We start from the raw sequence: 13,041 nt of genomic DNA, 5'->3' as shown, positions 1-13,041 counted from the left end.
TATCAGTAGTCTGGAAAAGTTTTAATTGATTAACATGACTTGATGGAGGAGGGCAGGATGGGTGATGGACAAGGCCTGATTGATCCTTTGTCTAAAAGATAAAATGCTTTAAATATGTTATGTCAAGGGATCTCAAATACGGATTCACAAAATGCTGCATCAGAATTACCCTGGCAGACGTGGGGGAGGGGTGTCCCATAAATCCAGATTCATGGGTCCCTTTCCTGGAGTTTTTCATTTAGTAGGTATTCTATGGGGCCCAAGAACTTATTTTGTTAAAAAAGTTCCTAATATAGTCCTGATATCCAGAAACATTTGGAAAGTATTTGATCTAAAATTGTTCTCTGCTGAGGAGGTGAATCAGAAGCATCAGAAAAATTTTTTTTCTCTCTCAAACATAGATGCCTCCATGGGCACATGAGAATGAGAGATAGAGATAGAGATAGAGAGAGACAGAGACAGAGAGAGAGAGGTGAGAGAGACAGAGATGAGAAAATATTCTGATATTCTGAATTTTGAAATAAGTGATCCCTGAGGCTCTTTGGACCCTCCTCGCCTTCTCTCTGCACTCACCTGGAGTCACATAAATGTCACCTAATAGTCCATTCTCTCTCAAGTTAGCCTTAGTTCAGATAAACCTACAGTGGCTAGTGTTTTTTGTTTGTTTTGTTTTGCTTTGTTTACAGATTACATTTTCTATGGGAGGTGTAGTCACTTTCAATGTGCATCACTACACATTAATGAATCATAAATGTATTTGTGACAAAAAGAACTACCACTTGAAGATTCCAAGGCCTTGCACATCAGAGGTTGAATTTTTTGGTCCATGCAAAAATCTGCAATGTCAGCAGATTCAGGCAAACAGCTGTTGGTTACAGTTGGCCTAAAAGCACTTGGGCATACCAGCAGCCTCTCCTGGCAGCAAAGGTGATGGGCACAGAAACTGTTACCAGAAGGCAGATCATGGCAGGCAGGAGACATTCCAAACAGCACTGAATGGAAAGGGATTATACTAAGCAGCACGTCAGTACCGAGTAATCCTTTTACAAGAGTCACTGTCACATTCATAAATACACACTGCTTGGGAGACCAGTTCTCCCACCTTCTTCTGGGAAACTAGAGGAGTAAGGCCCTCAACCAGGAGGAAGCCTGGCATTCACCAGGCTCTCCACAAATCTCAGCAGAAATCAAACAAAACAGATTGCTAAACTTGGTGAACTATGAAATCTCTTTCAAGAGTTGTACAATTTTATATTTATCTAATAGGAAACTACAGTATAGGTAAGTGGGTGAAAGTAAAAGCTTTCCTCTATCGATTATATATTTGCTTTTATTTTTAAAAGATAAAAATCCTAAATCCCAATATGAAATCGCCAGACAGACATGCATGTGTGTGTATACATGCATGCACACACCCTTCAGAACTTTAATTTCTGGAAATTCTTTCTTAGTTGCCTAGTCCCCACAAGCTCTGGCGGCATCCTGTTGTCCCTTCCGAAAGATTTTATTATGCAAATATTTAGACTAGGACTTTTAAACATCCATGAACGTTTACTGCACTCTCTCAAGTAACATCATGTAGAGGGCTCAAAACATAGAGTCCAGGCAATTACTGACAGGATAGCTATGGGTTCTCATTAATATGCAGTCTCTGGGACCTAACTCTGTGTTTACTGATGGTCTCCTGGTTGACCAGAATTGCAACCAGAAATGAGATGAAACTCTTTTACTGGTTGCTGTTATTACAAAGGGGTCTTGAATCTGTCATAGTGCTCTTTCCATTGTAACCCTTCGCCTTCCTCAGTGACACTCCAGCAATGAAATCCTCACTTCCTGAACCTTCCACATAACCCTGCTACAATGTGCCCTTGATCCAGAGGCTGCTGTCCATGCATTAAAAAAAAAAAAAAAGAGAGAGAGAGAGAAAGAAACGAAACTCTCAGAAGTCTCAGGACAAATTTGTAGGTCATAGAGCTCCTATGGATTAAGTGCCAATGGAATTTAGGGAAATGGAGAGAAAAAAACCCATACTTACTTCATCCACATGCCCAACAGCTCCATAGATTCTCGCCATTTGTCCAATGAGGTAGGGGAATCTCTCAGCAATCTCTTTCAGCATTGGAAGAAAACTGTTCAAAGCCACTGGCTCATAGCCTGCTATCTCTATGAGGATGCTTAGGATGACGTCGTTATGGGTCGAATCCTTCAAATGCCCGATTAGGAAAGGAATACACTTCTGAACCACCTACAGAAAGAAAGGAGAAGAAGAGGGACGAAAGAGAAACAAAGAGGAAATTAATTAAGTCAGAATCAACCTAATATTTTTTGTATCCAATCTGAACTCAACACATTCTGAGATTATTACTCTTGCTGGAACTCAAACAAATCTCCCAAGTCTGAAATTTTAAATTTACAATAAAATTTCAGAGGCTTCAGTTCCTTTTGCTTCCTCTTTAAATCTGCACTCTGCTATTGAAGAGTAAAGGCTGCAAAATGCTTAAATGTTTCTATTCGTAAGTCAAGTTTTGATGTGCTATGTCCTTATCGGTAGTGTTACATTTCCTCCAAACCACCCTGAAAGCTTCAATTTTTTATTTTTATTTTATTTTTGGTGCTCATATACAATAGAGTTTTCCTAAAGACTCACGGAAAACATTATCAAGTAGTGTTCTCAGAAATTGGTTGTGCTGTCCATTATCAACTGTGCTGCATATATTGAGAAGAATGAATTTGACCACTAATTAAATTGAATTGAAAAGCATAGATGGCATTAACAATATTTATTGAATACCTACTATGTACCCAGAACAACTAGAGATTCCTAGAAGTTAGGATACTAGCCAAAATTTTTAACATGGCCTACATACTCAGTCCCTACTTGCCTACTCCTTAGACATCATCTCGGACATGACCACCTTGCTCTCTCAACTTTAGTAACAATGGCATTTTTTTCTCTCTCAAATTCCTCTCACCATGGGACCTGTGCACATATTATTCCCTCTCTGTAATAAAGTCTTCTCCACTACCTCATTTCACCAGTTAACTCCTAATTATCCATAGACTATCAGAGAGTTTCAATTTAAAGGACAATATAAGTATGTAAGAGATCCTTGACGATGACTTTAATCAGAGCCTTCAAACTGGAGAAATATGGTGTGGAAATATTTAATAATAAAAGTAAGGAAGCAGGAAAGAGCTCTTCCATTTTCTTCCATTTTCCATTTGGATCACAAAAATGTAATACGATAAAAATTATTAATTTTTATTAAATAATTATATTATATATTAAATTATATATTAATTAAATAATTATTAAATAATAATAAATAATTATTAAATAATTTCTACCATATTCTCAATATCCTAATCTTTCTTAATTTTTAATGCTTTTATCAATATAAAGATGCAATAATTTGTATTAAGGAGAATGTGACTTTTTTGTGGAATAAAGTCTCTATATTAACACATAGACACATTGCATACTGATGATTTAATGAACTGTTTTGTCTGCTAAAATAAAAGAATTAGAAAGGACAACCTGTGGAAAACTGAACAAAGAAGTACAAACTATTTGCCCATCCATACTTCTACTATGCTTATTTCTTTTGTTTGTTGTTGGTTTGCTGTTTTGGTAAGGGAGACTTGAAATGTAGATTCCAGTATAAAAACTGAATCTGATGCACAGCTCAATCTGCTGAATTCATCCCCTGCCCAAAACCTGCTTTTCCCACCTCTCTAGGCCCAAGTGTCTTCTTTCCCCATAAATGACACAATCATCTGACTGCTCAAGTCAGCAGTCTGGGAATCATTCTTTTTTTTTTTTTTTTTTTTGCGGTACACAGGCCTCTCACTGTTGTGGCCTCTCCCGTTGCGGAGCACAGGCTCCGGACGCGCAGGCTCAGTGGCCATGGCTCACGGGCCCAGCTGCTCCGCGGCATGTGGGATCTTCCCGGACCGGGGCACGAACCTGTGTCCCCTGCATTGGCAGGCGGACTCTCAACCACTGTGCCACCAGGGAAGCCCTAGGAATCATTCTTGACAACTGTTTTTCCCTTATCAGCAGCTTCATCCAAGCAATCACCAAGTCCTATTGATTCCACCCCCCAAGTATCCCACAGATGGGTCCACTTCCCTCCATGTCCATTCATCTATCCATTCACTCATTCACAAATATTTATGGAGTCCTTCCCATTTGCAAGGTACTATTCTAGGTGCTGGAGTTAATGTTTCTAACAGGTCTGACAGGTTCCTGCCTTCATGGAATAACTCACTGTCTAGTAAAGGAGATACTTAGTAAAACAAATAGTTACAAAAGAAATACGTAATTATAAGTTTTAATAAATGTCACATAGGGGAAATACAGGGTGCTGTGAGACACAGTCCCAGGGCCCTGATTTAGGCTGGGGGTCAGGGAAGTCCTCTCAGCAGGGACATTTAAGCTGAGACACTGATCTAGTCACCCTGCACTTGGGTTATTCCAACAGCCTCCTAACTGTTCTCCCTGCCTTCAGTCTTGTCCGTCCAATCCCTTCTCGACCTTGTGGCCACAATGGTGACCCTCTCCTGCTTAAAATACTTCACTAATTTCTCATTGCTCTCAAGCCAGAGGTTCACTATACCTTTTCTGAACTGACTCCTATCCACCTTCTAGACTTAGCTCCTTACCCACCTATTCTACTGTCTCCCCATCCAGATCCCATCACATAACACACTTCCACTATGTTGGATTTTTAAAAAATGTTCTTGACCTGCTAAGTTTTCTCTTGTGTCTGGAATTTTACTCATGTGATCCATTCGGCCTGTAGTTCTTATTGCCCCCAATTTGCTGGATAACTCCTTATCATTCTTGAGGCTTCAGATTAGTTATTATTTCCTTTAAAAAATCTTCCTCAACTCCTCTTCTTTTCCCCTCTCAGTCTCATGTCCCTGCTAAAGCTCCTACCCTCATACTTCCTTCTCATTGCTGTTCCAGTGTCTGCCTTGCAGACTGACTGAAATCTCTACAAGGTCAAGAATCATTTCCATTTTGTACCTATGAATGTATACTCAGTGCCTAGCACAGAGTCTGGCCTGAAAGTAAGTCAATAAATATTTAAGGAACAAATAAAAGGAAGGCAGATCTAAATGATTTTATAGGGTAGTTTTGGGATAACCCCAACTCCCACCCCACACCATAGTACTTGAATAGTTGTACATAATGTTTAAACATATATACTACCATGTGTCATATACAACATAACTAATAAGGACATAAAAGAAGATAATTTTGAGATCACTAGGATCATCCTGTGTATAAATTTAAACTTGATATTCATATCCAGTACTTGCGGAGAAAAGGACAGAGGTAGTTTCTGGTAAATGGCACATATGAATGAACAGTTCAGTAAAGGCTGCCTGTGCATTGGGGTTGACCGTATGTCCTTTGGGTGAAACTATGAGAGGTCCCTGGCACCTATGGCAGAAGTGTCAGCCAGCTGCTCCGGGTCAGGGCAGCATACTTAACCTGAGGCTTTTAGAAATGGAAAACGCTTACACATTTCCTGCCCCATTCTACAAAATTCCATTTCCTAGTCCTTATTCTTCATGTCCTATTCCTGGAACACCTGTGACACGTGCTTCCAGTCATGACAATTTTATTTAAACTCCAGCCATACATCCCAAGCCTATAAAGAAAATTTTAAAAGGAAAAGAAAGAAAAGGGGAAAGGAAGAAAGAAAAAGTAAGAAAGGCAGGCAGGCAGGCTCAGGCAAATATATATACTTCTGGGCAGAGTTGAATCCATAGGAGCAAAGAAAAGAGAAACCCTGAATAATGGGAATAATAATAAAATGTGAATAATGTGAATGAACAAAGGCAGATATTTCTTGAAGTTTATCACTCACATTTAAGGGAAGTGGTGCTTTGGGCTTTAGATATTCTTGGATAAGGAGAAATTATATTTTCCAAACACAGGGCATTTCCTTAGGTTGGTCTCTTCATGGTGCCTCATTGGAGTCATCTCATAACTCAGAGAAAGCCTTCTTTGGCTGAGAGTAGAGTAGCCACTAAGGTAACATAGATGGCTGGCAAAGAGCAAGCTAACACGGCCTTTGTTTAGGCCACAAGCCCCACGCCTTGGACTCTGACAGAGCTTCCAAACTGACCTCCTAGCCTCAAGTCTTTTCCCCTTTCTTCAGCCTCCTCACTGCCTAAAACTTCATCTGCTTATGTCAAAGATTTCCCATGGGGCTTCCCTGGTGGCGCAGTGGTTGAGAGTCCACCTGCCGATGCAGGGGACACGGGTTCGTGCCCCGGTGCGGGAAGATCCCACATGCCACGGAGCGGCTGGGCCCGTGAGCCATGGCCGCTGAGCCTGCGTGTCCAGAGCCTGTGCTCCGCAACGGGAGAGGCCACAACAGTGAGAGGCCCACGTACAGCAAGAAAAAAAAAAAAGATTTCCCATGGCGCATGGCTGGAATCCCAATGCCACGGCATTCTAGGGTCTTCGCTTATGGGTATATTTGCTGGCTCTTCCTCTGTGAACCCTCTGAGCCAGCAACATGCCACTGACCACCCACAGTGTCTTGAATACGGAGAAAACTCATACTTTCAAAGCTGATCTCAAATAGCTCTACTTCTGGGAAGCCTTCCCTCCAGGCTGCTCTAACATACACAGAACCTGAAGCTAGAGAACAAGGGAGGCCCCCAGACCACACACTGAAATATTCTACAGTCTTATACAGTGTTCTATCTTCTTACCTGACACATACACCTTTATAACAATCTGGGAGGCTTGATCTGAATTTAGAATTTTTGGCCCCTGTAGAGGGAACAGGAAGAAATGACCCTTAATCCCCATCTCTTGCCCCTCCCTTCTCTTCCTACCCCTGGCTTTGCCCTCAAGGAGTCTCCTATGCATATATGTGGATACCCAAGCCCACATATGCAAGCTCATCTAGGCTGCCTCTCAGACCTATGGGGTCACACTGTTGGCATGGCCTGTTCTTGGGAAAACAGGCCCAGGGACCAGGCCTTGAATCCTGGAAGCAGGATGGAGACTTACAGGAAGGGGATTCCAAGGTCCCAGTTATCTGGACTATGTCTAGTAGACAGGGAAGTGCATGGGAACTGGGGGCACAGGCAGAGGAGGGCCAACCAGAATAGTATAAAGCAAGTAGCCCAGGGAAGGGTCCTATCCCTGACTTTTCTGGTCCTTCCTGAGCAGAATTAATCACTGCCTTTTCTGTCTCCCAAAGCAGTCTGCTGACAAGTTTAGCATCTTGTCCTTGAACTGAAATTTTGTGGACACAGCTCATTACTCCAGCCCATGGTCACCTTGAGGGTGCGACCATCTGAAAACATAGCTCCATAACTTAACTGGCAGCAAATGACATTTAAATTCTTACTTACAGAATAAAAAGTCGAGCTATTGTGTACATGTACATGTGTATGTGCACGTGTGTATCCACACTCCCTCTTAAATTAGTCCTCAGGTTCAATTTTCTCTTTCAATTTAATTTGGATAGTACTCAAGTTCTATTAATCTCCAGAAACCTATAAAATAACTGCTACTCTTTTCATGTATTACTTATACCCACCATACTAACGAAATATATATTCTGAAATCCAGGGTTCTGCTCCAAAGGTTGTTTGAGAACAGTCTATATATATTCCATCACTCTAACTTAATGCTCTGCAACTGGCTTCTCATTTTAAATAAATACCAAGTGACCTCTGAGTCTTCCCAGCCTGGTGATGCTATGTTAGGTGCTGTAGGATTAGGTATGTGAATAGGAATGCTCTACACTGCTGAGAGAAAATCCTAGAAAATGACTCTAGGGACCAGACCACAAAAGCAGTTCCTCTGGGTCTGGACATTAATCAACAGAGGGCTGAACTTGCCATTTCCTGCCACTCTTCTCTGTATGGTTAGGGCTAGACACCTACATCCTGGGGATAATAACACATATGTTCATATGTGTTACTAAATTCTGTTTCCTTCATTGACTAGACTACAGCATGGTTTTTGGCAGCCGAGAATATAGACTTAGCCCCAGAAGGCCACTTGGAAAATTGACCACCCAGCCTTTTCCTATAAATGAACTTGGAGAATCCTCTGGAGATTCCAGCCACGAGTCACTAGCCAAGAACTGCCTCCCTCCACCTAGGAAGGATAGCTTCCTAAAAGAGGGATACTCTGAGGGCAGTGATGGAGGAAGGGATACCACATGATCGGGCAGCAACATCAGAAACTCACAGACGGATGGATGTTGACGCTATGTCATGTTCACAACCTCATGGACTAGTCAGCTACACATAGAGAAGATTTTTTTTCAAGGGCCAACTGTTGACCCTCCAGCCCTGGAGAGCCCAGTTATCACTGGTCACAGAAGGTGGGTAATGAGGAGTGCATTCAAGAAAGCATGAAAACATTCCTGCACTTGCCTTCATTGGAGAACCAGCTCAGTTTACCTCCAAGTTACAGAGCACTGGCACAGCTTTTATGCAGAAGGAAAAACCCCCTTTTAATCCAAGTGTCACAAGGTCAAAATCCTTCTCATTTAGCCTCTTATTTCATCTGAAATTGAATTAACTAGACTTACACTGAAAGCCTCAGTCTGTAGATTTGATTGTTGCCACGTATTTCATTTTCCTCTCTCAGTAGACTTTTCTCTGTATCCCTCCTTTTCCCCTTGCCTACTGTCTAATTAATGAACATGAGAGAGAGGAGAGGTGAATCAGGGATTTCTCTAGCTCACTGCCTGAGCATCTCAGTAACCAGGTGTTAGCTGACAAAGAGCTGAAGGAGGCAAGGCGGGTGGGAAGGGGCAGGGCTGCTTTAACAGGAAGAGAAGTGCTGAGGGGAAACAAAGGGTTGGGTGGTGCCCTAGTCACCACTTCCTGCCACCAGTTAGGATCCTGGCCCTGGTGGGTCCCTTCACGTCATTATGGGTGCTTCCTAATCCTTTGCTTCTTCATTCTAGGATCCACACTCAGCACCTACAGGAATACCTACAGCAATCTGCTTTCCCACTCTCTTTCCCCTTCTGTTCAGTTCTCCTCCTTTTCTTGTCTAGCTTACCTTTCTACTGTGTCCCCCGGCTCGCCCATTTGTTTCACAAGCCACAGCCTTACAGTCTCATTTTTTTAGCATGTTGAGATCAAAAGATCTCATTGGCTGGAATTAGACTGGGTTGATGAGGCAGCTCAGCCTAATCTGTATGGCTCTGCGAAAGTTCCCTAACCAGTGTCAGCCCCAGATTTTCTGTAAATGGCAGTCTTAGGGGTGGGGCATTGTGACTGTAATGGCCTGTGGAAGACATGGACATTGCCCGTCTGAAAGCTGGAGGGGCCGATAAAGATAAGGGGGGCATGAAAAGCCACCTCACCAAGTCGCTCCTTGGTACCAGCACTGTTCTTGACCTCTCCAAACTTCAACTTCTCTGTTTACAAAATGAAAAGGTTGTGGAGAACAAGTGAGATAATCTCTGTAAAACACCTACACAGTGCCTGGTACTTGGCATGAGCTCAACCACTATTGGTGCCCCTTGTCCACCCTCCCCTGCCTTCTGTAACCTGGGAACACTTCCCTTGTGGCCTTCTGAAAGTGGAGGCTACTCAGTGACTCCCCCAGGCCAAGAGAGGAGGGGGTTGGGAGTCAGAGTGCTGGACCTGTCACTTACCGCTTACTACTTGTGAGATGGGGGCAAGATAACCTCTCAAAACATTCTTTTTTCTTTTTTTTTTTCTGATTTTAACTGATTAATTTATTTTTAATTTTTATACAATTTTTAAAGGTTACACTCCATTTGCAACAAAGCATCCATTTTGACTGGTGTAAAATGGAGGAAAAAATAACACATCATAGAGTTATTGGTAGGATTAAATGAGATATTAGATGTTAAAACAAAAGTCCTTTGTGAATGGTAAAATCCTCTGCAAATTTAGGCACTAAGACTAACTCATCTGTCTTAAGAAATATTCGTGGAGAGACTTCTGTGTGCCAGGTACTATGCCAGGCACTGGGGACACAGTGATGGATAAGGTGGTCCTTGTGTCTCAAGCATTTGCGTCACAGCCAAGGTGATCCAGAGGGAGAGAGACCAGCAGAGACAAATTCATGACAGTGTGAAATTTGCTATGTCTGGGATTAGGCAGAAGAAAGGAGTCAGAGAGGACTACTGGCAAGAAAGCAACACCTAAGCAACTGTCAGCCCAAAAAGGGTGGTCCTGGTTAGGAAAGAACATTCCAGATGGAGAACATAGCATATATGTAAAAACTCAGTGCCCTGATAGAGAATGCCCACCTGTGGTCCCTAAGACTGTATAGTTGTTCAAGGTGTAAGGATTAAAGTGACCCTACGAGGCCAGGCAACAGTCAGGGGCCTGGTTTTAAATGGCCTCATAAGCCCTTTCCCGAGTCTCTGGACAGCCACAGAAGGCCTGTAACCAGAGGTCTGACAGGACCTCTCTGAACGCCACACATGGTGCCACCCTCATTCTTGGACCCTACCTTTTTGGGTCAGGTGACACCAAGGCCTTTCCTCTCCCCCTTCCTATAAGTGAGCCTCCTCCTGGTTTCATTTACCTTTATGCCCATCCTTTACCCTATGGGATATAAGTTAGCTTATTCTATTTGGATAGAATTAGCTTATTCTATCCAAATCCCCCTTGAGCTTTTATTGAACCTGCCTTTCCAAAAACTGTGTTTGTTTTGCTTTTGTTCTCAGGCTGCAGATCAAATGGCATGCCAGCCACCTCCTTTATGAAACTAGGTTTGGCCTGTTAGTCACCTCTCACTATTCCCCATATCACCTGGTCCCCAGTCTCTATCTGTGGTAGGCAGAATAATGACTTCCCAAAGATGTCCACACCCTAATACCCAGAACTTGTGAAAATGCTCCCTTCCACACAGAAGGGACTTTGTAAATGTGATTAAGTTAAGGGTCTTGCGATGGAGAGATAATCCTGGATCATCTGGGCGGCCCCAATGTACTCACAAAGGCCTTGGAAGAGGGAAAAAGGAGAGTCAAGCAGAGACGAGAGTGATGCAGGCCATGGGCCAGCCTCTCGGAGCTGGAAAGCACAAGGAAACGTATTCTCCTCTAGATTCTCCAGAAGGAATGCAAGCCTGTTGACCCATTTTAGACTTCTGACCTCCAGAACTATAAGGTAATAAATTTGTGTTGTTTTAAATCACTACATTTGTGGTAACGTTACAGCAGCACAGGAAACGAATACACCATCCTGTCGGTGCCCCCCTCACCCTGAGCCTTCTTTTAGGTGACCCAGTGATCCCTCAACTCCACTCTCTGCCCAGCCCAAACTCTGTTGTAGCTTTGCCCATCCTTTCTGTCCTTAATCCTTTCTGAAACTCATTTCTCCATCTGTGCTCTGGAATTCACTCCCAGACTTCCTCTAGTACCTTATTTTATCTAATATTTTCTCCCACAACCTCAATCACTTTATTCTTACTGGATGTTGTTAAACCCTCCTTATTTCTCCTAAACTCCCACACTTGTGCGGTCATTTCCTACCCTTCCCTTCCACACACAATAAGTAATGGATGCCTGCCACTCCCCACTTCACCCCACAGACCACTGCCTCTCGTGGGTCACTGGTGAGTCCCCAGCTACCAAATCCAAGGTCAATTCCCATCTCCAATCTCCTTTAACTCCCTAGATCTTGACCCTGTTGAGCCACTTTCCCCCTCTGGAGACCACACACATCTTTTTCCTTGTTCTTCATGGTCTTCACTCTCTTTGGCCTCTTTTGTTCATTTATTCATTTCCAGATTCAACAACGTTTTATTGAAACCCTATTAGGTGCCCAGCACTACGCTAGGGAGTTCATACAAATATGCAGACACACTCTTTGCTCCTCAAGGAGTTTAAGGTGCACTGGAAGAGATGGACGGGGAAAAAATAGTGACAATATATTATTCTAAGGGCAAAAGCAAAGATGCATACCAGGTAACAGAGAGGTGCCCAGTCCTCTGCCCGACTTCTAGCCTTACTGCTCAAAGTGTGGTCCCTGAAGCAGCAGGGGCAGCATCACCTGGGAACTTGTAAAAGGGCAGAATCGGGGACCCCATCCTAGACCTATTGAATTGAAACCTCTGGGGGTGGGGCTTAAGCCTGCTCTCCAGTGTCCAGGTCTCCCAGCCCAGTCCCCACTTCCTGAAGACCATTTGCCCCTCTGCTCCACCTGACATAAAGCTTCAACATCTTGCCTGATGCCACTCCCTTTGTGCGTCTTCATGGCACCTATTTTCCCCTAAGGTAGAACTCACTATCCCCTGCCCACCGTTTATACCTTTCACAGAGCACTTATCACCCTGTTTAGTTCACTTTAGTTTTATGAATGTTTATTGAGTGCTCTCAGATACTGTACCAAGATGTGGGATACAAAGGAAAAGAAGAAATCATGCCTTACCACAAGGAGCTTACAGTCTATTGTGGTTAATTATGCATATGACCATTCTTGCCTGCCTTTCTTTCAATTTTGATGTTGAATCCAAATGTTCCAGGCTTCACCTTAGTGTTGACTGGTTTTTCAAGTGGTGGATATTGATATTATCAGGAAAATGGAGCGAAGATGCAGCCATATATAACCTTGGCTGACCATTAATCTGTACTGTGCACATGTCTTGGTGCCCTCCAGAATCCAATTCTACTTCCTCCTTCCTGGCAGCCTCTAGTTTCTATGTGAGTATCCTCAGGGTTCAGGAGAAGCTGCAGGGGTAGAGCATGTGTCTGAAACAGAGACTGTCAGGACTTTGGTTTGGATGTTGTAGGAAAGCATATTGCTTAGAGAACCCCTAGCCCCATCTGGAGCCCACAAGGAGAAATCCTACAGAAAATGAGAGCCAACACCGAGAAATCAAAATTCTGAGAAATGGAGATACAGAAGCTGCTCTGCTCACATATTTGAGCCCCTGATCAAGCCTCATCTGAAGGTTTTTCCCCATCGCATGTGCTAATAAATTCTTTTTGTTTAAACCACTGTGGGTTGGGTGTTTGGTTACTGATAATCACAAGCATCCTAATTATTACAATCTTT

General features: G+C 43.0%; 1 protein-coding gene across 1 annotated transcript in view; it reads right to left on the bottom strand.

Moving 5' to 3' along the window:
* The window catches only part of VEPH1 (ventricular zone expressed PH domain containing 1), a 209,491-nt gene that overhangs the window by 136,453 nt on the left and 59,997 nt on the right, over nucleotides 1-13,041 (bottom strand). The window contains exon 5 of the mRNA XM_027113273.1: nucleotides 2,036-2,245. Coding sequence (XP_026969074.1) covers nucleotides 2,036-2,245 — 210 coding nt within the window. The remainder of the gene's footprint in view (nucleotides 1-2,035; nucleotides 2,246-13,041) is intronic.

The sequence above is a fragment of the Aethalodelphis obliquidens genome, unplaced genomic scaffold (assembly GCF_003676395.1).
Source record: "Aethalodelphis obliquidens isolate GAN/ISIS:26980383/991018 unplaced genomic scaffold, ASM367639v1 scaffold1, whole genome shotgun sequence".
Classification (NCBI taxonomy): Eukaryota; Metazoa; Chordata; class Mammalia; order Artiodactyla; family Delphinidae; genus Aethalodelphis; species Aethalodelphis obliquidens.
Note: the sequence above shows the minus strand (reverse complement) of the source record. Positions and strands in the feature narration are given on the sequence as shown.